At 55.4% G+C, this 22,669-nt stretch overlaps 1 protein-coding gene and 1 long non-coding RNA gene across 2 annotated transcripts; both read left to right on the top strand.

Moving 5' to 3' along the window:
• The first annotated feature begins 2,733 nt into the window (after positions 1-2,733).
• Positions 2,734-3,564, top strand: LOC116184416 (uncharacterized). Its single transcript, XR_004149185.2, has 3 exons — positions 2,734-2,880; positions 3,178-3,268; positions 3,346-3,564. It is a non-coding gene; the product is annotated as an uncharacterized LOC116184416 (long non-coding RNA).
• A 1,636-nt stretch (positions 3,565-5,200) lies between these two features.
• On the top strand, positions 5,201-21,352 carry SLC25A37 (solute carrier family 25 member 37). The gene is made up of 4 exons (XM_077789240.1): positions 5,201-5,371; positions 14,969-15,197; positions 17,904-17,960; positions 20,832-21,352. The coding sequence occupies exons 1-4, from the start codon at positions 5,252-5,254 to the stop codon at positions 21,350-21,352; spliced, it is 927 nt and encodes a 308-aa protein (XP_077645366.1). The 5' UTR covers positions 5,201-5,251.
• The last annotated feature ends 1,317 nt before the right edge of the window (positions 21,353-22,669 follow it).

Raw genomic sequence — 22,669 nt, 5'->3', positions numbered from 1 at the left:
CCTACACAATCAAATTGTTTTATTCTGGTAGGCTCCGCCACATTTTGGGGGCTAAAAGGTGCATAAATCCTTACCCTGAGCTTGTAGCAGACATAAATTCCCGTTTTCCATGATTTTCCAACACTGATTCCAACACCATCTCCTCACGTGCATCAATCCTTACCCTGAGCTTGTAGCAGACAGGAATTCCTGATTTCTGTGATTTTCCAGCACTGATCCCAGCACCAGCACCTCATGGAGGCTTCAAACCAGGGGCTGCTGCTCCCAAAGTGGGTCAGGTCACCCCGAAGACAAAACAGAAATGTTTGTTTGTATTCCTGGAGTTTGCAAATATAAAGATAAAAAAATAACTGGGACACGTCAGGTTTCCAAGCAGATGAATCTCCCTGTGGCTCTCCATTCCCAGGAGGATCCAGGGATCTCCTGAGGCTGGCACGGCCTTGGAGCTCAGGATGGGTTTGGGAAAGAGGTGCAGACTCAGAGTTAAATTTTTATTTTGGGGCTGGGAAAGAGGTGCAGACTCGGGGTTGAATTTGTATTTTGGGACATTTTGTGTGTTTCTAAGTGAGGATGGGGCTGAGATGTGCTGGGAGAGGGCTGGTCCATGTCCTGTGGGATGGGGAATATATTCCCACATGGAATGTGTCTTTCTGATGAGGATCTGGCACCCAAACTTATCAAAAAAAGCTGTGAGGACATAAAATTCCAGCTGGCTGTGCTGCAAATAAGATTAAAATCAAATCAACCATTTATATTTGCTCTGATCCCTCTTCTGAAGCCTTTATAAAATGCCACAAACCCGGGGCTTTTCCCTTTCCACATTAAAAATCATGGAATGGTTTGGGCTGGGAGAGACCTTCAAATCATCCATGGGCAGGGTTCCACCACCCCAGGGTGCTCCAAACTGGCCTTGGACACTTCCAGGGATGGAGGAGCCACAACTTCCCTGGGAATTCCATGCCAGGGAAGAAAACCACTGATATCTGATGGTGAACATGCCAATTTTTAAATTTTTTTTTTAATATTTTTTGAACAAAATAACTTTGAATTTGCTGCTCGGTGGCTTTGGCAGCTGCCAGGGCAGCCCCGAGCTGGTGGTGGGAAGGATAAACCCCCTGAGCCAGGTGCTGCTCAGCTGTTAGAGAAGCTGGAGATTTGCAGAATAAAAAAAAATGTAAATACAAACCCCTGGGTGCGGGAGATAAAGCCCAATTTGGGTGCCCACCTCGCAGCTGGGCACTGCTGCCTTATCAGCCTGGGTGCAGCCGCTGGGGCTGGCACCTCCTGCGTGGTGAGGGCTTGGATAAGTGGGGAGGGCTTGGATAAGGAGCTCCAGGTGCCCCTTATCAGCTGGGAGGGGCTGGGGGTGCTGCCCAGCCCACCAGGAGCCCTCCCCTGCCGGCTGATTCCTCCTTGCTCCTGAAATTCCTGGCACGGGGCTCTGCTCCTGCTGTCCCACAGCTGCTCCAGGCAGGGCTGGGCCAGCCTTGGGTCTGTGGCTGAGCCCTGGATTGATTTTGACTGCTGGCACAGAAGAAGGAGGGTGAATTTTGGGGATTCTGCTGCGACTTGCTGGGGTGTGAGTCAAAAAGATGTGGATTCATGGAATGGATTGGGTGGGAAGGTGCTTAAATCCCATCCACTTCCACCCCCAGCATCTCCCACTGTCCCAGGTGCTCCAGCCTGGCCTTGGGCACTGCCAAGGATCCAGGGCAGCCACAGCTGCTCTGGGAATTCCATCCCAGCCCATCCCACCCTCCCAGGCAGGAATCCCTTCCCAAAATCCTACCCAACCCTGCTCTCTGGCAGTGGAAGCCATGCCCTGGGTTCTGTCCCTCCGGGCTCTCCTGCCCAGCAAATTCCCAATGTCCAGGGCTGTTCCTGCAGCACCTGCAGAGGGATGGGAAAACAAAATCCTGGAATGGTTTGGGTGGGAAGGACCTGAAATCCCATCCAGCTCCACCCCTGGGACACCTGCCACTATCCCAGGTCACTCCAAGCCCATCCAATGTGGCCCTGGACACTCCCGGGCTGAGGCTGCTGCAGCCCAAATGTGGTTTAGCTCTGCCCTTCCCTGTTCCCCTGCTCCCAAGGAATTTGGGGCTCCTGGAGCAGCCAGGGACCCCCAGCCCTGGGGAGCTCCAGGATGGGATGCAGGGAGCAGAGGGTGGGAAGGGAGGAGTGAGAGAATCCTTGCCCAAGCCTGGTCTCAAAGGAAGCTTTTTTAGGGGAGCTGAGCTCCTTTTGCCCAGGGATGGCAGACATCCACCTTTTCCTGGCCACAACCTATGCCTGTGATGTGAATCTTCTATTAAACTTTAACCATTTTCTAGAAATTCATCTCCCACACCTGTCTGCCCCATTTCCCTGGCAGAAATCATGGCTAATCCCATCCCCAGAACACAGGGAAAGCCCTCAGGCTAAGCCCCTGCTGTGGCAGCCGAGCTTTGGAGCAGAAGGATTCTTCATGGCACCGCTCCAGGGTTAAAATATAACCTGGAAGCAGAATTCCAGCCTGCTCCAGGTCATTATCAGGGAGCAACACCTGAGAGAGCAGGAGAAAGGGCTCATTAAGGTGACTCTAATTCCCTCTCCCTGCCCTGCCAGAGGCATGGGAAGGAGATTAAAGTTCTTGCTCAAGGAGAGGAAAACCTCGATAAACCCTGTGGAGCAATCCTGGGAAATGTGTCCCTGCCAGTTTTATTTCCTTGGATTGCAGAAAGGGAAGTTCCTGTGCCCGGTGTGGTCTGGGAATCGTGGCTCCTGCTGGAATTACGGGTGTGGATGTGGCTCTCCAGCTTCAAATGTCATTTCGTGTGGAAAACACAGTGACAAAGCCTGCCAGCAGCACGGGCTTGGTCTCTCTCCAAGGAAATAAAGGTGTGATAATCCCCTGGCTTCTCCCAGAGGGCAAGAAGGGGAGATTTAAGCAGTTCCTGGGGTAATTCTGTGTTGTGGAAGGGTTTTACGCTCCCAGCTTCGCACAGGTTGAGTTTCCGGGCTCAGGGATGGGGGATGGCTGGGACACCCGGGGACAGCAGCTGGCTGTCACCTCCAGCTCTCCCACATCCTGCACAAGTGTTTTGCCAAGCGCAGGAAATGCTGCCAGGTCCCCAGAATCAATCAGGAGTGAGTCCCATGCGTGACAATGTAATTTATTGCTATTTTCTCCAGCAGCTGCGTGTTCCCACGGGGAACAGAGAATTCCCAGCACAACTAAGGCAAAGAGGAAGGAGAACAGCTCATGCTGCCCCCAGCGCCTCTCCAGGTACCCAGGATGTGACCACACCTGGATTTTCTCACCTCATTTCCAAACCAAACGCTTTATTTTCCTCCTTTTTCCAGGCTCTGAGGATGGTTTTCCTCCTTCCCAAGGCCCACACAGCAATAAATTGTCCTGCAGTATCATGGGAATGGTTAACCTTGAGTTGAGTTCACGCAACACCTCCTTCCCTGCAAGGTCGAATTCCAAATTGTCCTTTGGAGAGGAATGAAATAAAAAGTCAGCGTTGCTCCCTGGGCCACAAAGACTTTGCCTCCTTCTCCCGGAGAGCACCAAATTCACCCGGCTTGGGTTGGTTTTGTGGTGGAATCGTGGAAAACATGAAGGAAGAGTTTTGGGGAGCAGGGGCACGAGGGGAGCTCGTTCCTCCCCCTCACAAGGAGTGGGGTCTGCAGGGAGGGAAGGGGATGCTGCTTTGGGGACAGCTTGGGACTGGTTTGGGGACAATTTGGGGTTGGTTTGGGGTAAGTTTGGGGTTGGTTTGGGGACAATTTGGGACTGGTTTGGGGACAATTTGGGACTGGTTTGGGGACAATTTGGGGTTGGTTTGGGGACAATTTGGGGTTGGTTTGGGGACAATTTGGGGTTGGTTTGGGGACAATTTGGGACTGGTTTGGGGACAATTTGGGACTGGTTTGGGGACAATTTGGGACTGGTTTGGGGTAAGTTTGGGGTTGGTTTGGGGACAGTTTGGGGCTGCTTCAGGGACAGTTTGGGGCTGCTTTGGGGACAATTTCAGATTTCTTTGGGCACAATTTGGAGCTGCTTTGAGGACAATTTGGGGTTGGTTTGGGCACAATTTGGGGCTGCTTTGAGGTCAATTTGGGGCTGCTTCGGGGACAATCTGGGGCTGCTACAGGGGCAATTTGGGCACAATTTGGGGCTGCTTCAGGGACAGTTTGGGGCTGCTTTGGGCACAATTTGGGGCTGGTTTGGGGACAATTTCGGGCTGGTTTGGGCACAGTTTGGGGCTTCTTTGAGGACCAATTAGGGCTGCTTTGGGAACATTTTGGGGCTTCTTTGGGCACAATTTGGGGCTGCTCTGGGCACAATTTGGGGCTGCTTCAGGGACAGTTTAGGGCTGCTCTGGGCACAATCTGGGGCTGCTTTGGGCACAATTTGGGGCTGCTTCGGGGACCCTGCAGGGAAAACAGCCCTTTTGCCCATGGCACCTCCATCTCCAGGTCTGCCCTGGTGCCTGCAGGGGGGACACCCCTACACAAGGGCTGGGTGCGAACTTTGAGGGGCGGCCCCGTTCTCCCAGGGATGTCCCAGCCGTGCCACCATGCAGGGGCGACCAAAAGCCCCTCCGACAACAGGAATGGCTAAATCTCCCCTTTCTTCCTGCGCAGCTCTCCCCCTCAGGTGAGCACGGCTCTCCTCCATCAGGGTGAGCACGGCTCTCCCCCCTCAGGGTGAGCACGGCTCTCCCCCTCAGGATGAGCACGGCTCCCCCCCCTCAGGTGAGCACGGCTCTCCCCCTCAGGATGAGCACGGCTCCCCCCCCTCAGGCGGACAAGCCGCCGCCGCTGCCGATGACAGTTACGGGCGGCACGGCCGCGTCCCCTCAGCGGCGGTGCCGCACCACAGCTCCCCTCACGGCTACGCCCCACCCACCCACCACAACCCCACCCAATCGCAACCCTCCGCCTCCCGCTTCTCGCCTTCTATTGGTTAACATCCCTGCCAATCATTTTCCCGCCCGGGGATGTCACGGATGCGCGCCGCGCTGATTGGTGAGGCCGGGATGGGCGTGGCGAGCGCGGCTTTAAAGGAGGTTGGGCGGCGCGCGGTCCCAGTGCCCCCCCAGCCCGGTCCCGGTCCCGGGGTCCCGTCCCCAGCCCGGTACCGGCGACCCCGGCCCGGCCCGGCCCGCGTCCCCGCTGCCGGCCCATGGAGCTGAGCTGCGCCATGGCGGGCAGCGCCGCCGCCCCGCCGGGCCCCGGGCCCCCCGCCGCCGCCGGGCTGATGGAGAGCGATGACTACGAGAGCCTGCCCAGCGGCGTCGCGCTCGGCACGCACATGGTGGCCGGGGCGGTGGCGGGGATCATGGAGCACACCATCATGTACCCCGTGGACTCGGTCAAGGTGCGCGGGGACGGCGGCGAGCGGCCGGGGAGGTGGGCACGGGGCGGTCCGGGGTGTGCCGGGGATGCTGGGGGCTGAAAGTGCTGGGGGTGCGAGGATGGGAGAGGACAGGAGTGTGCAAGGGGTTTCGGGGTGCCAGAAGCGGGCAGGTGTTAAAGGTGTGCAAAGAGGGGAGAGAACAGAGGGTTTTGGGGTGCCAGAAGCGGGCAGGTGTAAAGGTGTGCAAAGAGGGGAGAGAACAGAGGGTTTTGGGGTGCCAGAAGCGGGCAGGTGTAAAGGTGTGCAAAGAGGGGAGAGAACAGAGGGTTTTGGGGTGCCAGAAGCAGGCAGGTGTAAAGGGTGTGCAAGGAGGGGAGAGAACAGATTTTGGGGTGCAAGAAGCAGGCAGGTGTAAAGGGTGTGCAAGGAGGGGAGAGAACAGATTTTGGGGTGCAAGAAGCAGGCAGGTGTAAAGGGTGTGCAAGGAGGGGAGAGAACAGGGTTTCGGGGTGCAAGAAGCAGGCAGGTGTAAAGGGTGTGCAAGGAGCTGTTGAGGTGCCAAGGGAAGTGTGTGAAAAGTCGTTGGAGTGAAAGAAGCACTGGAGGTTCAAGGGGTTGTTGGGGTGTCAGGCACGTGTAGGAGTTTTTGGGGTGCAAGGGAGGAAAATCTGCGAATTGGGTTGTAAGGGAGGGAGAGCGTGGAGGGGATGTGTAAGGAATTGTGGGGTGCAGATGGGCAAAGTGTCCGTGGAATGAATGTTGGGGTGCACGTGTGGGAAAGTGTCCGTGGAATGGTGGGGAGATGTGTCCATGGAATGTTGGGGGGAAGTGTCCATGGAATGTTGGGGTGCGCTTGTGGGGGAAAGTGTCCATGGAATGTTGGGGTGGACGTGTGGGAAAGTGTCCATGGAAGGGTGGGGAGAAGTATCCATGGAATGTTGGGGTGCACGTGTAAGAAAGTATCCATAGAATGGTGGGGAGATGTGTCCATGGAATGTTGGGGAGAAATGTCCGTGGAATGTTGGGGGGAAGTGTCCATGGAATTTTGGGGTGCGCTTGTGGGGGGAAGTGTCCATGGAATGTTGGGGGGTAGTGTCCATGGAATGTTGGGGGGAGGTGTCCATGGAATGTTGGGGTGTGCGAGGTTCCCGGGACAGGTCCCCGAGGTGTCACCCCCAAATCCCCGCTGGCTCTGGGTCCCGCAGCCCCGGGGAGCTTTGGTGCAAAGGTGGCTCTTTCCCAGTGCTGCTCCCTGGCCCGGGCGATGCCAGCCCTGTGCCACCCGTGCCCGGCTGGCCTGGAGCCGGATCGGGAGCTCCCTGGGGAGCTTTTCCCTCCCGGAGCGTTGGAAATCCCAGTTCAGCTGCTGGGATGGGGCGGTGTGGCCGCGCTGGGATGGGCGAGTGGCTTTGTTGGGTGTTTGAAGCGGAGCTGCCCGCTGGATTTTGGAGCTGATGATGATGCCCGAGCACGCTCAGGGAAGGCTTCCCAGCGTCTCCAGAGTGTGGGAATCATCCCGAAGGATATTTCCTCCCTCTGCCCTGCCAGTTTGCTGCTGTAGGGCCTTCAAAAGAAGAGGGAAAGCTGGGAAAAGCCCAACTCCCTCGATGCTGGCGTGGATGAATCACGAGATGTTGCAATCCCTTCTCCTTCTCGTCCACGGTTCCCTGAAAGAGCAGAAAGAGCAGAGAAGAGGAAATGCTTTGGCTTTTGCAGATTCTGCCAGTGTTACAAGCACTCCAGGGAAATATCCCTGCTTTTTTTTTTTGCCCTGTTTTCCCTCTGGGTCTGTCCCTGGCTCACAGATTCACAGATTTGGGATGTGGGGTTGGTGCCCACCTTGAGCGTGGCACCAACAAATGAGGTGGTGTTCTGTGCCCAGCTGGGCGGGTGTTGTCCCTCCGGAATTCTGCAGTTCTTTTCCTCGGCGGGGCCAGCAGAGCCAGAAATGAAAGCGGTGCCCGGCTTCCTGGAGCGAGGGGGAGGCGCTTTGGAGCAAAAACTCCCCGAGTTGTGCCTTCCCTGGCTGCCGCAGGGCCGGGGCTGTGCCCGGGGCTGGGGATCAAACGCTGCTGAACGCGGGGACAGCCCCGCCAGGGTCGCCCTGTGTGCTGGGGCAGAGCGAAATCCCGCTGGGATTCCCCCCACACCTGTCTGCTGTGGGCAGAGGTGGCGACTGACCCAAAAAAAGGGAGTTTTGGATCCTTAAAGAGGTTTGTTTTTTTTGTAGTGGGTGTCTGCAATAATAACTCGGCTGTCTCAGTTTACCTGCAGAAAAGGAGCAAAGCTTTTCCTCAGTGAGACTTCCTGGGGCAGAGTTCCAGGTGGGAGGAGGTTGGGTTTTTCTGCAGGTGCAGAAGGAGCAGCTCCTGCTCTGAGGTTCCTCCTGTCTGGGTTCCAGCAAGTCATTTCCTCCCAAAGAGAAACTGAAAATGTTGTAATTTGGGGAATTGTTTGCTGCAGACACTTGCACAACCCCTGAGCTTGATGGGGTCACAGAATCCCACAATGGTTTGGGTGGGAAGGGACCTTAAAATCCCCCGGGGCCACCCCAGGGCAGGGACATCTCCCACTGTTCCAGGCTGCTCCAGCCTGGCCTTGGACACTTCAGGGATCCAGGGACAGCCCCAGCTCCTCTGGGAATTCCATCCCTCCTTCCTCCCTCACAGGGAAGAATTCCTTCCCAATATCCAATTTCAATCTATGCTCTTTTCCTCCCTGTTACTTTCCAATGTTGAGTAATAAATAATAATTTAATTTTTTTTTTACCATTAGGCAAATGAGCTGCAGCCTCTCCTGCACTTTGCCTCTCCCCCTCAGCTCCGGTTGTTTGGACACCCTGGGCTGGTTTTTTGCTGGTGCTGAGGGTGTTTCTCACACTTCTGAGTCTTGTTTTTCCTTGTGGCTGCTGCAAACAGCTGTGCTGGGAGCCCTGATCCATCCCCAGATGATCTGGAGGGATCAGCGTGTCAAGGACTCCCAGTGGCAGCAGAAAAGGAGTTTTTGGAGGGTTCCCTGGAGCCTCCTCCTCCTGCCCTGATCCATCGGGTGAATTTTCTGCCAGAGCTGCTTTCCCAAAGCTGTGGAAATGAAGGATGGGCTCCCCTTGGGGATGTGAGGAACAGTTTTGCTCCCCTGGGGATTAATTAATTGCTGGGGGGAGAAACTGGAGGCGTGCAGGGCTGGCACCTCCCTTCTTGCAGAGGGTGCCCAGCGACTCTAGGGAGCAAAAAAACCCTTTTCCATGAAAACCTGGCCTGCCTTTGGAGCTTCCCTGTGGTCACAAAGGTCCTGGAAGCACAGCAGAGCATCTGAGGGAGGCAGGGCTGTGGATTCTTTGGGGTTTGGTGCTGGGAGATTCTGCATCCCCATTTCCAGCTGCTCCAGGAGGAGCAGTTCCTCATGCTCCAGCTGTGGGGGAGTTTTGGGATGTTGGGAATTCCAGGATAAACCTGCTGGACTGACCCTCTGCTCCCCTTCCATGGATGTGCTGCTCATCTGGGGGCTGTTCCAGCTGAATCCCCCCAAAACTGTTCAGAGCTTGAGCCTGGCTTGTGCCTGTCCTGTTCCAGATGAACTCATCCAAAACTGGGGTTCAGAGCCTGGGCCTGGCTTGTGCCTTGTCTGTTCCAGCAGAATTCCCCCAAAATTTGGGTTCAGAGCTTGAGCCTGGCTTGTGCCTTGTCCTCTTCCAACTGAATACCCCCAAAATTGGGGTTCAGAGCTTAAGCCTGGCTTGTGCCTTTTACTGTTCAAACTGAACTCATCCAAAATTTGGGTTCAGAGCTTGAGCCTGGCTTGTGCCTTGTCCTGTTCCAACTGAGTTCCCCCAAAATTCGGGATCAGAGCTTGAGCCTGGCTTGTGTCTTGTCCTGTTCAAACTGAACTCATCCAAAATTTGGGTTCAGAGCTTGAGCCTGGCTTGTGCCTTGTCCTGTTTGAACTGAATTCCCCCAAAATTCGGGATCAGAGCTTGAGCCTGGCCTGTGCCTCTCGTGCCTTGCCCAGCTGGCAGGATGTGCTGCATCCCTGCAGAAATGCTGCTGATTTCCTGCTAAAACCATTTTGTGCTCCCTTTGTGCATCTCTGTCACATGAACCCGGGAAAAGCATGTTGTGCTCAGAGAAAATAAATAAAGAAACCCCACACAAAAGGCAGACGAGGTCTGAGGGTGTTTGTAGGGTGGCAAAGCAGTGCCCCTCTGCCAGGATGTGCAAAACAGAGACGTGGGCGAGGCAATTTTGGGTGAAAACCAACCAGAAAACAACACTGGGGTAATGCAGGAGGGCTGGGGCTCTTCCCAAAGTGCATCCAGCAGGACAGAGCTTTTCCCCAGGAGCAGGGAACTGCCTCAACCTGACCCTGGCACTTGTGGTGGTGTTTTTTTCCTGCCCAAACTGCAGCCAGGACAGGCAGGGCGCTCCTGGCTGGCCCTGCACCGCTGCCTTATGCAATGGGGATTAATTGCAGTAGGTGGAGAAGAATTTCTTGGCTGCTTATCAGGGGTGAGGCTCCAGGAGCTGCTTGGTGGCTTCAGATAGGTGAGAGGAGCTGGGGGCACTGCCCAGCTGGGGAAATCATCTCCTGGAGCCCTGATAAACTTCAGCTCCCTCCCACAGAGCTGCTCCCAGCCCCAGGCCTGCGGCTCGGCAGCAGGCGCCCAGGAGAGCCTGGGCTGGTTATTGCTTGGGCAGTTTGTCCTCCTAAATCCTGATTTTGGTTATTGCTTGGGCTCTTTGTCCTCCTAAATCCTGATTTTGGTTATTGCTTGGGCAGTTTGTCCTCCTAAATCCTGATTTTGGTTATTGCTTGGGCAGTTTGTCCTCCTAAATCCTGATTTTGGTTATTGCTTGGGCTCTTTGTCCTCCTAAATCCTGATTTTGGTTATTGCTTGGGCAGTTTGTCCTCCTAAATCCTGATTTTGGTTATTGCTTGGGCAGTTTGTCCTCCTAAATCCTGATTTTGGTTATTGCTTGGGCAGTTTGTCCTCCTAAATCCTGATTTTGGTTATTGCTTGAGCAGTTTGTCCTCCTAAATCTGGATTTGGTTATTGCTTGGGCAGTTTGTCCTCCTAAATCCTGATTTTGGTTATTGCTTGGGCTCTTTGTCCTCCTAAATCCTGATTTTGGTTATTGCTTGGGCAGTTTGTCCTCCTAAATCCTGATTTTGGTTATTGCTTGGGCAGTTTGTCCTCCTAAATCTGGATTTTGGTTATTGCTTGGGCAGTTTGTCCTCCTAAATCCTGATTTTGGTTATTGCTTGGGCAGTTTGTCCTCCTAAATCCTGATTTTGGTTATTGCTTGGGCAGTTTGTCCTCCTAAATCCTGATTTTGGTTATTGCTTGGGCTCTTTGTCCTCCTAAATCTGGATTTTGGTTATTGCTTGGGCAGTTTGTCCTCCTAAATCCTGATTTTGGTTATTGCTTGGGCAGTTTGTCCTCCTAAATCCTGATTTTGGTTATTGCTTGGGCAGTTTGTCCTCCTAAATCCTGATTTTGGTTATTACTTGGGCTCTTTGTCCTCCTAAATCTGGATTTTGGTTATTGCTTGGGCAGTTTGTCCTCCTAAATCCTGATTTTGGTTATTGCTTGGGCAGTTTGTCCTCCTATATCCTGATTTTGGTTATTGCTTGGGCAGTTTGTCCTCCTATATCCTGATTTTGGTTATTGCTTGGGCAGTTTGTCCTCCTATATCCTGATTTTGGTTATTGCTTGGGCAGTTTGTCCTCCTATATCCTGATTTTGGTTATTGCTTGAGCAGTTTGTCCTCCTAAATCTGGATTTGGTTATTGCTTGGGCAGTTTGTCCTCCTAAATCCTGATTTTGGTTATTGCTTGGGCAGTTTGTCCTCCTAAATCTGGATTTTGGTTATTGCTCGGGCTTTTAGTTCAATTCAATCCTGATTTTTGTTATTGCTTGGATTGTTTTTCTTGATTTTGTTTATTCTTTGGGTAGTTTGTCCTCTTGAATCCTGCTTTTGCCTACTCCTTGGGTTGCAGAATCCTGGTTTTATCTGCTCCTTGGCTGTTAGTCATGTTAGACCTGGGTTTTGGTTATTCCTTGGTCAGCTAGTCGTGGTTTTATCTGTTCCTGGGCTGTTAGCCCTGTTAAACCTGGGTTTTGGTTATTCCTTGGTCAGCTAGTCCTGGTTTTATCTGTTCCTGGGCTGTTAGTCCTGTTAAATCCTGCTTTTGGTTATTCCTTGGGCTGTTTGTCCTGTTTTTAGTGATTGCTTGGGCAGTTAGTCCTGGTTTTATCTCCTCCTTGGGCTGCTTGTCCTGTTTTACCCAGGTTTTGGTTATTCCTTGGGCAGTTAGTCCTGGTTTTATCTCCTCCTTGGGCTGCTTGTCCTGTTTTACCCAGGTTTTGGTTATTCCATGGGCAGCTAGTCCTGGTTTTATGGGCAGTTAGTCCTGGTTTTATCTGCTCCTTGGGCTGTCAGTCCTGTTTTACCCAGGTTTTGGTTATTCCTTGGGCAGTTAGTCCTGGTTTTATGGGCAGTTAGTCCTGGTTTTATCTGCTCCTTGGCCTGTTAGTCATGTTCTACCCACAGGTGATGGTGGCTGATGCAAACTGCAGCCTGTGTGGGCTCCTCTGGGCTGTGGGGTGAGTTTTGAACCCCTTCAGAGTGACTCAGATCCACCAGAATAAAAAAAAAAAAGTTATTTATCCATTCTCACGTGAGAGCTGTACCACCTTACACCCCTTTTCCATGAAAAGCTGCCTGTTCCTGTCCAAGCTGCAGCAGCAGCGTGTCTGTAAATTGATTTTCCTGGGGGTGTGTGTGGCCCTGACAGCTACAGGAGGTTCTGTTCCTTCATGGGAACTGCTGGGGTGAAAGTGGGGAAAAACTGGGGTTTTTTTTACTTCCCAAAACCACATTGATCCTGCACATAAATGTCACCTGCTGCTGCCAGGGATAAACTGGGATGAGACTGGGATTTTCTCCGGAGCATCCCGAAATCCTGAGCAGCCTCTGTAGGATGGGAAGGTGCAGACACCACGAGGGCTTGCGTGGTGGATATAAAACCTGCTTTTAAATTCTGAGCTCATTCAGTGCAGTGCTGCCCTCCCTGGGGGATTTTCCTGAGTTTTTGGGCTCCTTTGGAGTTTTCCCAGGGAATGTGGTGCTGTGGAGCAGGGAGCTTTGCACGAGGCTGCCAAATTCCCTGGTGGAGGGTGATGCCTTTCATGATCACCAGATGATGCTGGAGTCTGAAATTCCGGCTACATTTGTAGGTTTTTTAAAGTTTATTTACTGTAAATTCCGTAATTTGGTTGGTCTAGACTTGAGTAAACCCAGCTTGGTTTTATTATTTCGGGTGAAAGTCCTGAAGTGAGTTCTGGTCTTTTCTTTGGGCTCACAGAGTGGGTGTGGAGGAGGTTTGGGGGCTGCAAGGTTCAAACCTTAAAGGTTTTTATGGAAGGCTGAGCTGCTTTGTGGCCTCCTGGCTAATTAATGAATTAATTAATGAAGGGCTTGACGAGCTGGAGGGGATCCTGCTGAGGAGGGATCCTTCCTGCAGCTTCTCCTTGGAAAAGCAGGAATTCCAGAGCTTGCCTGTCGCAGCGCTGGTGTTTGGAGGCTGCTCCAATGGTTTCAGCCATAGGCTGGAATTGCAGAATTATGGAATTCCTGAGGTTGGAAAAGCCTTCCAAGGCCATCCAGTCCTGCTGTGAGCCATGTCCACCTTGTCCCCAGCCCAGGGCACTGAGTGCCACGTCCAGGCCTGCCTTGGCCACCTCCAGGGCTGTGACTCCGTGGCCTGTCTGTGTTTAACCTTTTCCACAGGGAATTCAGGAAGGATCTGCTGCATTCTGCTGCTCAGGATTTCCTGGGGTGGCTGTGGAGGTTTTTACTTTTTACCCAGAGCTGATTGAGGTCCTGGGGCCCCTCATGTTGTCATTGTCACCTCCAGGCCTTTGAGTCCTGCTGCCTGCAGAGCCCTGGAACGAGCTCCGAGGAATTTTCCCGAGGGGAAAATCGTGGAATGAAGTGGTGGCAGTGAGCTTTGGAGCAGGTTTGGGTGCCAGGAGCTCAGCTGGCTTAAAATCTGTTCGAGAAAGAATCCTGAAGGGCAGAAATGCAGCTGGAATTCCCTGCCAGGCCTTCCTGAGGGACAGAAATGCAGCTGGAATTCCCTGCCAGGCTCTCCTGAGGGACAGAAATGCAGCTGGAATTCTGTGCCAGGCCCTCCTGAGGGGCAGAAATGCAGCTGGAATTCCCTGCCAGTCCCTCCTGAGGGACAGGAATGCAGCTGGAATTCCCTGCCAGTCCCTCCTGAGGGGCAGAAATTTAGCTGGAATTCCCTGCCAGGCCCTCCTGAGGGACAGAAATGCAGCTGGAATTCCCTGGTAGTCCCTCCTGAGGGACAGAAATGCAGCTGGAATTCCCTGCCTGGTCCTCCTGAGGGGCAGAAATGCAGCTGGAATTCCCTGCCAGGCCCTCCTGAGGGACAGAAATGCAGCTGGAATTCTGTGCCAGGCCTTCCTCAGGGACAGAAATGCAGCTGGAATTCCCTGGTAGTCCCTCCTGAGGGACAGAAATGCAGCTGGAATTCTGTGCCAGTCCCTCCTGAGGGACAGAAATGCAGCTGGAATTCTGTGCCAGGCCTTCCTGAGGGGCAGAAATGCAGCTGGAATTCTGTGCCAGGCCCTCCTGAGGGGCAGAAATTTAGCTGGAATTCCCTGCCAGTCCCTCCTGAGGGACAGAAATGCAGCTGGAATTCCCTGCCAGGCCCTCCTGAGGGGCAGAAATGCAGCTGGAATTCCCTGCCAGTCCCTCCTGAGGGACAGAAATGCAGCTGGAATTCTGTGCCAGTCCCTCCTGAGGGACAGAAATGCAGCTGGAATTCCCTGCCAGGCCCTCCTGAGGGACAGAAATTTAGCTGGAATTCCCTGCCTGGTCCTCCTGAGGGACAGAAATGCAGCTGGAATTCCCTGCCAGGCCCTCCTGAGGGACAGAAATTTAGCTGGAATTCCCTGCCAGGCCCTCCTGAGGGGGAGAAATGCAGCTGGAATTCTGTGCCAGGCCTTCCTGAGGGACAGAAATGCAGCTGGAATTCCCTGCCAGGCCCTCCTGAGGGACAGAAATGCAGCTGGAATTCCCTGCCAGGCCCTCCTGAGGGGCAGAAATTTAGCTGGAATTCCCTGGCAGACCCTCGGGGGAGAAAATCACCGGGAGCTGAGGGGAAAACGGGGACAAGGAACCTCCCAGAGCCTCTGGGGGTCACTGGCTCTGCATTTTCTCCTTTTCAGGGAATTCCTGATTCCCGAATTGCCTGCTCCCAGTTTTCCCAGCTCGCCCTTCTAGGAACTGTCCCAAACTGCTGGAGGGGCAAGCTGGGGCAGAGTCAGGCTGTTGAAAGCAGCAGAAAATTACAACCTTCCCTGGATTTCTCCGGAGCAGCCTCATTCCTTGGGCTTTCCATGGATAAAGCAGAGCAGAGGTCATCACAATTCCCTCCAGGAGGGTGCCGCGGTGGGAGCGTGGACTCCATCCAGGAGGAGAAATTAAAAAAGAGGCTAAACGAGGGCCGTGCAGGGGCTGAGCTGTGGGAATTTTGGAGCTCTGGGGTTGGGTAACCGAGGGCTCTCCTCTCCTGGTGTCTTTGTTGCAGACACGGATGCAGAGCCTGCAGCCGGACCCCAAAGCCCAGTACAGGAGCGTGTACGAAGCCCTCAAGAAGATGGTGCTGACCGAGGGCTTTTGGAGGCCTTTGCGAGGGATTAATGTCACCATGCTGGGGGCTGGCCCTGCCCACGCCTTGTACTTCGCCTGCTACGAGAAAATGAAAAAGTCTCTCAGTGATATTTTCCAGCCAGGAGGAAACAGCCACTTAGCCAATGGTATTTTTGGGGTTTGCCCTAAAAAAAAAAAACCCATTTGTGATTATCAACCTGTCCCTTGCTTGCTTCTCACTCAGCCTGGTGTCCCTCCCAATCTAAATTCCTAAATTCTGATTTAATTTCAAATTATCCCAGCACAAATCATCAGTTTAGTGAGCAGAAACACCCCCCAATCTAAATTCTTATTTAATCTCAAATTATCCCAGCACAAATCATCAATTTACTGGGCAAAAGCACCCCCCCAATCTAAATTTTATTTAATCTCAAATTATTCCAGCACAAATCATCAGTTTAGTGAGCAAAAGCGCCCCCCCAATCTAAATTCTTATTTAATCTCAAATTACTCCAGCGCAAATCATCAATTTACTGGGCAAAAGCGCCCCCCCAATCTAAATTTTATTTAATCTCAAATTACTCCAGCACAAATCATCAGTTTAGTGAGCAAAAGCGCCCCCCCAATCTAAATTTTATTTAATCTTAAATTACTCCAGCACAAATCATCAATTTAGTGGGCAAAAGGTGTTCAGGTGCAGCTGTGCTGTTCCTATATTGCCATGGAATCCTTAAAATTGGGAAAGATCTTCAGGATCAAGTCCCACCTTTGAAGGTATCACCTAAAGGTGTGATTTTAAATTGAAGCCTCTGGAGGTTTGAATTCAGGTGTCCCTGGGAGCATGGAATTTGCACATCCAAGATCCCAAAAATCCCTCCATCCTGTTTAATTTTTAGCAGGAATATTTCACTTTTAAACGCAGCAATAGCAGCAGAAAGCCTGGAATTGAGCAGCCAGGGCTTTACCAGAGGGTTTGTGCTGGAGATTCCCGTGATTTTGCTGGGATGTGCTGGTGGGAATCTGCCGTGGGGTCACGGAACTCAGAGAAGAGAATAAAATCCCTTCTGCTGGCTGCTCTTTGCTAGGAACACATTCCTGTGCTCGCCTTTCAAGTAGCTACAGGAAAATCAGAGCTGTGGCTTTGTGAGAAATGACCAAAAAGTCATTTGGGCAAGAGGGAATTGGAGGTGGGGAGCAACATCAAAGGGAAGGAGTGGCTGGAGAGGCTGATCCTCGGGATGGGTCAGGGCTGGCTGGGCTTGGCACAGCCGGGGCTCTGAGGCTTGGAAAGCAGGCTGAGTAAAGGGATGAAAATCCCTAATTAGGGCCGTGCTGAGGGCAGGGGAAGCGTTGCTCACAGCTCAGGCGCCGCGGGTGTCTGGGGCCGACGGATCCTCGGGAGTTGTTGGGGAGAGCAAAGCTGGGGCTGGGAGCGGGTCCGGGCTTCTCGCGGGATGGGGGTCCTGCCCTGGGAACCTGGGTGAGGGCACCTCCCTCAGCATGGATGGGATCCCCCCATGGATGGGATCCCCCTATGGATGGATTCCCCACATGGATGGGATCCCCCTATGGATGGGGTTCCCCCATGGATGGAATCCCCCTCTGGATGGGGTTCCCCCATGGATGGAATCCCCCTCTGGATGGGATCCCCCTCTGGATGGGATCCCCCTATGGATGGATTCCCCATATGGATGGGATCCCCCTATGGATAGAATCCCCCTCTGGATGGGGTTCCCCCATGGATGGATTCCCCACATGGATGGGATCCCCCCATGGATGGAATCCCCCTCTGGATGGGGTTCCCCTATGGATGGGATCCCCCTATGGATGGGGTTCCCCCATGGATGGAATCCCCCTCTGGATGGGGTTCCCCCATGGATGGGATCCCCCCATGGATGGGATTCCCCACATGGATGGGATCCCCCTCTGGATGGGGTTCCCCCATGGATGGGATCTCCCTCTGGATGGAATCCCCCTCTGGATGGGGTTCCCCTATGGATGGATTCCCCTCTGGATGGGGTTCACCCCATGGATGGATTCCCCACAGATGCAATCCCTCTGAATGGATTCCCATGGATGGAATCCCATATGAGTGGGATTCCCCTGGATGGATTCCCACTGATGGGATCCCCCGGATGGATTCACACAGATGCAATTCCCATGGATGGGATTCCCCCCTGGATGGGATCCCCCTGGCTGGATCCCCCCTTGGCTGGGATCCCTGGCTGGATCCCCCTGGGTGGGATCCCTGGCTGGAATCCCCTGGGTGGATCCCCCTGGCTGGGATCCCCTGGCTGGATCCCCTGGCTGGGATCCCCAGGGTGGATCCCCTGGCTGGGATCCCCTGGCTGGATCCCCTGGCTGGGATCCCCAGGGTGGATCCCCTGGGTGGGATCCCTGGCTGGAATCCCCTGGGTGGATCCCCCTGGCTGGATCCCCTGGGTGGATCCCCTGGCTGGGATCCCCTGGCTGGATCTCCATGATGGATCCCCTTGGCTGGGATCCCCCTGGCTGGGATCCCCTGGCTGGATCCCCCCTTGGCTGGGATCCCCTGGCTGGATCTCCATGATGGATCCCCCTGGCTGGATCCCCCCTTGGCTGGGATCCCTGGCTGGAATCCCCTGGGTGGATCCCCCTGGCTGGGATCCCCTGGGTGGATCCCCTGGGTGGATCCCCTGGCTGGGATCCCCTGGCTGGATCTCCATGATGGATCCCCTTGGCTGGGATCCCCCTGGCTGGGATCCCCTGGCTGGGATCCCCTGGCTGGAATCCCCAGGGTGGATCCCCTGGCTGGGATCCCTGGGTGGATCCCCTGGGCGCAGGGATGCCTCTGGAGCCGGGTTTGTGTTCTCAGGGCTGCTCTTGCCTTGCAGGCATCGCGGGGAGCGCGGCCACGCTGCTGCACGACGCCGTGATGAATCCTGCCGAAGGTAATCCCGGGATTCCGGGCAGCGCTGCTCCCTCTGGGACACCCTCAGTGCCCCTGCCCGGCCAGAAATCCCTCCTGGCTCTTCTCCCTCTGCCCCTTGGCACGAACAGGAAGAAATCCAGGGCTGCCCCCAGACCTCCAACAGCAGCAAAGCCAGCGACCTCGTTCCTCTGTCCCTGGGGAGGAGAGGCAGAGCAGCCAGGAGGAATTAACTGATCCCTGGATCTCCTGGGGCTTTCCAGGGAGGTGTCCCCTTTACGGTGTCACCTTTACTGTCACCGCTCTGCTGCTCCTTGGGGCAGTGGTTCTGGTTTTCCTGAAGCTTCGGCCTAAGCAAGCTGAGCTCAGGTTGTTGGACGAGCACACGGAGGGACTGTGAGGTTCCTGGCCAGGTGGAGCGGCAGGAGAAGGCCTCAGGAAAATGAGGATTAATGGGAAAATGCAGCTCGAGTGACAGTGCTGTCACCTCCCAGCTCCTCAGGGTCACTGGGTTGTGCTGAGTGGGCCCAGAGCTGGAATCTCTGAAGGAGAAACCTCCAGTGTATCAAATCCTTTTAATCCTACCCTGATTAAATAACTTAAATTAATTGGCCTTGCAAATCAGTGGCAGTCACTCCGGCCAGGGAGGCTGAGGGGGTGTGTGACACCCCAGGTGATGCTCAGGTGTGAGTCCACCTTCCCCCCTCACTGCTGGGTCTGTGCATCCCCAGCGAGGGGCCTGAGCACCTGGCTTGATGGGGAGAGCTGAGGGTCATTAATTAACCCTGAGGAGAGGGGTCCATTAGAACTGGTGGGGTCACTAATTAACCCTGAGGAGAGGGGTCCATTAGAACTGGTGGGTCATTAATTAACCCTGAGGAGAGGGGTCCATTAGAACTGGTGGGGTCACTAATTAACCCTGAGGAGTTCATTAGAACTAGTGGGTCATTAATTGCCTGAGGAGAGGGGTTCATTAGAACGAAAAGGTCATTAATTAAGCCTGAGGAGAGGGGTTCATTAGGAAGTGAGCTGTGCTGAGCTCTGGGGGCACTGGGCAGCTCAGGGGGTCGGTTTGGATTGGGAAGGGAGGCTGGGGCTGGGCCTGGCATCACTCTGGGGGCTGTGCCAGCCAGACCTGACCCCACAGATCAGCAGTGTCCCTGTCCCCATTCCTGTCCCCATTCCTGTCCCAAGTTCTGGGGGCACTGGGCAGCTCAGGGGGATCAGTTTGGATTGGAAAGGGAGGTCAGGGCTGTGCCAGCTGAGCAGTGTCCCTGTCCCCATTCCTGTCCCCAGCTCAGGGGGATCAGTTTGGATTGGGAAGGGAGGCCGGGGCTGTGCCAGCTGAGCTGTGTCCCTGTCCCCATTCCTGTCCCCAGCTCAGGGGGATCAGTTTGGATTGGGAAGGGAGGTCAGGGCTGTGCCAGCTGTGCCAGCTGAGCAGTGTCCCTGTCCCCACGCTGTCCCCAGCTCAGGGGGATCAGTTTGGGTGGGGAAGGGAGGTCAGGGCTGTGCCAGCTGAGCAGTGTCCCTGTCCCCATTCCTGTCCCCAGCTCAGGGGGTCGGTTTAGATTGGGAAGGGAGGCCGGGGCTGTGCCAGCTGTGCCAGCTGAGCTGTGTCCCTGTCCCCATTCCTGTCCCCAGCTCAGGGGGATCAGTTTGGGTGGGGAAGGGAGGCCAGGGCTGTGCCAGCTGAGCAGTGTCCCTGTCCCCATTCCTGTCCCTATTCCTGTCCTGAACTCTGGGGATACTGGGCAGCTCAGGGGGATCAGTTTGGGTGGGGAAGGGAGGCCAGGGCTGTGCCAGCTGAGCCCAGCTGAGCAGTGTCCCTGTCCCCACGCTGTCCCCAGCTCAGGGGGATCAGTTTGGATTGGGAAGGGAGGTCAGGGCTGTGCCAGCTGAGCCCAGCTGAGCAGTGTCCCTGTCCCCATTCCTGTCCCCAGCTCAGGGGGATCAGTTTGGATTGGGAAGGGAGGCCAGGGCTGTGCCAGCTGAGCAGTGTCCCTGTCCCCATTCCTGTCCCTATTCCTGTCCTGAACTCTGGGGATACTGGGCAGCTCAGGGGGATCAGTTTGGGTGGGGAAGGGAGGCCGGGGCTGTTCCAGCTGAGCTGTGTCCCTGTCCCCATTCCTGTCCCCAGCTCAGGGGGATCAGTTTGGGTGGGGAAGGGAGGCCAGGGCTGTGCCAGCTGAGCCCAGCTGAGCAGTGTCCCTGTCCCCACGCTGTCCCCAGCTCAGGGGGATCAGTTTGGATTGGGAAGGGAGGTCAGGGCTGTGCCAGCTGAGCCCAGCTGAGCAGTGTCCCTGTCCCCATTCCTGTCCCCATTCCTGTCCTGAACTCTGGGGATACTGGGCAGCTCAGGGGGATCAGTTTGGGTGGGGAAGGGAGGCCAGGGCTGTGCCAGCTGAGCCCAGCTGAGCAGTGTCCCTGTCCCCATTCCTGTCCCCAGCTCAGGGGGATCAGTTTGGATTGGGAAGGGAGGCCGGGGCTGTGCCAGCTGAGCAGTGTCCCTGTCCCCATTCCTGTCCCCAGCTCAGGGGGTCGGTTTGGATTGGGAAGGGAGGTCAGGGCTGTTCCAGCTGAGCCCAGCTGAGCAGTGTCCCTGTCCCCACGCTGTCCCCAGCTCAGGGGATCAGTTTGGATTGGGAAGGGAGGCCGGGGCTGTGCCAGCTGAGCAGTGTCCCTGTCCCCACGCTGTCCCCAGCTCAGGGGGATCGGTTTGGGTGGGGAAGGGAGGCCGGGGCTGTGCCAGCTGAGCCCAGCTGAGCAGTGTCCCTGTCCCCATTCCTGTCCCCAGCTCAGGGGGATCAGTTTGGGTGGGGAAGGGAGGCCGGGGCTGTGCCAGCTGAGCCCAGCTGAGCAGTGTCCCTGTCCCCACGCTGTCCCCGAGCAGTGGTGAAGCAGAGGCTGCAGATGTTCAACTCTCCGTACACGTCGGTGCTGGGCTGCGTGCGGACGGTGCAGAGGACCGAGGGCTTTGGAGCCTTCTACCGCAGCTACACCACGCAGCTGACCATGAACGTGCCCTTCCAGGCCATCCACTTCATCACCTACGAGCTGGTGCAGGAGCACCTGAACCCCCACCGCCACTACCAGCCCCAGTCCCACATCGTGGCCGGCGCCGTGGCCGGAGCCGTGGCCGCCGCCGCCACCACGCCCCTGGACGTGTGCAAGACGCTGCTCAACACGCAGGAGAACACGGCCCTGAGCTCCCTCAAGATCAAGGGGCACCTGTCGGGCATGGCCAACGCCTTCAGCACCGTGTACCAGCTGGGAGGGCTGCCCGGCTTCTTCAAAGGCGTCCAGGCTCGGGTCATTTACCAGATGCCCTCCACGGCCATCGCCTGGTCCGTGTACGAGTTCTTCAAGTACTTCCTCACCAAGGCCGCGCTGGAGAAGAAATCGTCCTCGTGAGAGAGGAGCGGGAGCCGCCCCCGGCCTCCTCCCAGCCAGCCCAGCTGGAATTCTGCTGGATTCACGGCTCCACATCTCCCTGCCTGTGGTTCCCGGGGTGCTCGGTCACCGAGTGTCCCCGGGGATTCCGGGGATTCCCTGTCACTGAGTGTCCCCGGGGATTCCGGGGATTCCCTGTCACTGAGTGTCCCGGGGATTCCCTGTCACTGAGTGTCCCCGGGGATTCCGGGGATTCCCTGTCACTGAGTGTCCCTGGGAATTCCGGGGATTCCCTGTCACTGAGTGTCCCCGGGGATTCTGGGGATTCCCTGTCACTGAGTGTCTCCAGGGATTCCAGGGATTCCCTGTCACTGAGTGTCCCCGGGGATTCCCTGTCACTGAGTGTCCCCGGGGATTCCGGGGATTCCCTGTCACCGAGTGTCCCCGGGGATTCCCTGTCACTGAGTGTCCCCGGGGATTCCCTGTCACCAAGTGTCCCCGGGGATTCCCTGTCACTGAGTATCCCCAGGCATTCCCATGGCATGTCCCTGGGGATTCCCTGTCACTGAATGTCCCCAGGGATTCCCAGTCACCGAGTGTTCCCAGGGATTCCCATGGTGTCCCCAGGGATTCTCACACTGTCCCTGGTGATTCCTGGTCACCAGGGATTCCTGATCACTGAATGTCCCCAGGCATTCCCATGGTGTCCCTGGGGATTCCCGGTCACTCAGTGTCCCCAGGGATTCCTGGTCACTCGGTGTCCCCAGGGATTCCATGGATTCCATGTCACTGAGTGTCCTCTGTGATTCCTGGTCACCAAGTGTCCCCAGGGATTCCATGGATTCCCTGTCACTGAGTGTCCTCCGTGATTCCTGGTCACCAAGTGTTCCCAGGGATTTCCACAGTGTCCCTGGGGATTCCTGGTCACCGAGTGTCCCTGGGGATTCCGGGGATTCCCTGTCACCGAGTGTCCCTGTCACTCAGTGTCCCTGGGGATTCCCATGGTGTCCCCAGGAATTTCTGGTCACTCAGTGTCCCCTGGGATTCCCACAGTGTCCCCGGGGATTCCCACGGTGTCCCTGGGATTCCCACAGTGTCCCTGGGGATTCCCACAGTGTCCCAGGAATTCCCACAGTGTCCCCAGGGATTCCTGGTCACTCAGTGTCCCCAAGGATTCCCACAGTGTCCCCAGGAATTCCCACAGTGTCCCCAGAATTCCCAGTCACTCAGTGTCCCTGGGGATTCCACAGTGTCCCCAGGGATTCCCGGTCACTCAGTGTCCCTGGGGATTCCCACAGTGTCCCAGGAATTCCCACAGTGTCCCCGGAATTCCCAGTC

Source organism: Lonchura striata, chromosome 32 (genome assembly GCF_046129695.1).
Source record: "Lonchura striata isolate bLonStr1 chromosome 32, bLonStr1.mat, whole genome shotgun sequence".
Lineage (NCBI taxonomy): Eukaryota > Metazoa > Chordata > Aves > Passeriformes > Estrildidae > Lonchura > Lonchura striata.
Note: the sequence above shows the minus strand (reverse complement) of the source record. Positions and strands in the feature narration are given on the sequence as shown.

What these genes read in the sequence shown, in the direction of transcription:
- SLC25A37 (XM_077789240.1), top strand. Translation starts at nt 5,252, where the DNA reads ATGGAGAGCGATGACTACGAGAGCCTGCCCAGCGGCGTCGCGCTCGGC. An exon ending in AAACAGCCACTTAGCCAATG is followed by an intron (nt 15,198 to 17,903) that starts GTATTTTTGGGG and finishes CTTGCCTTGCAG; the next exon opens with GCATCGCGGGGAGCGCGGCC. An exon ending in CGTGATGAATCCTGCCGAAG is followed by an intron (nt 17,961 to 20,831) that starts GTAATCCCGGGA and finishes GTCCCCGAGCAG; the next exon opens with TGGTGAAGCAGAGGCTGCAG.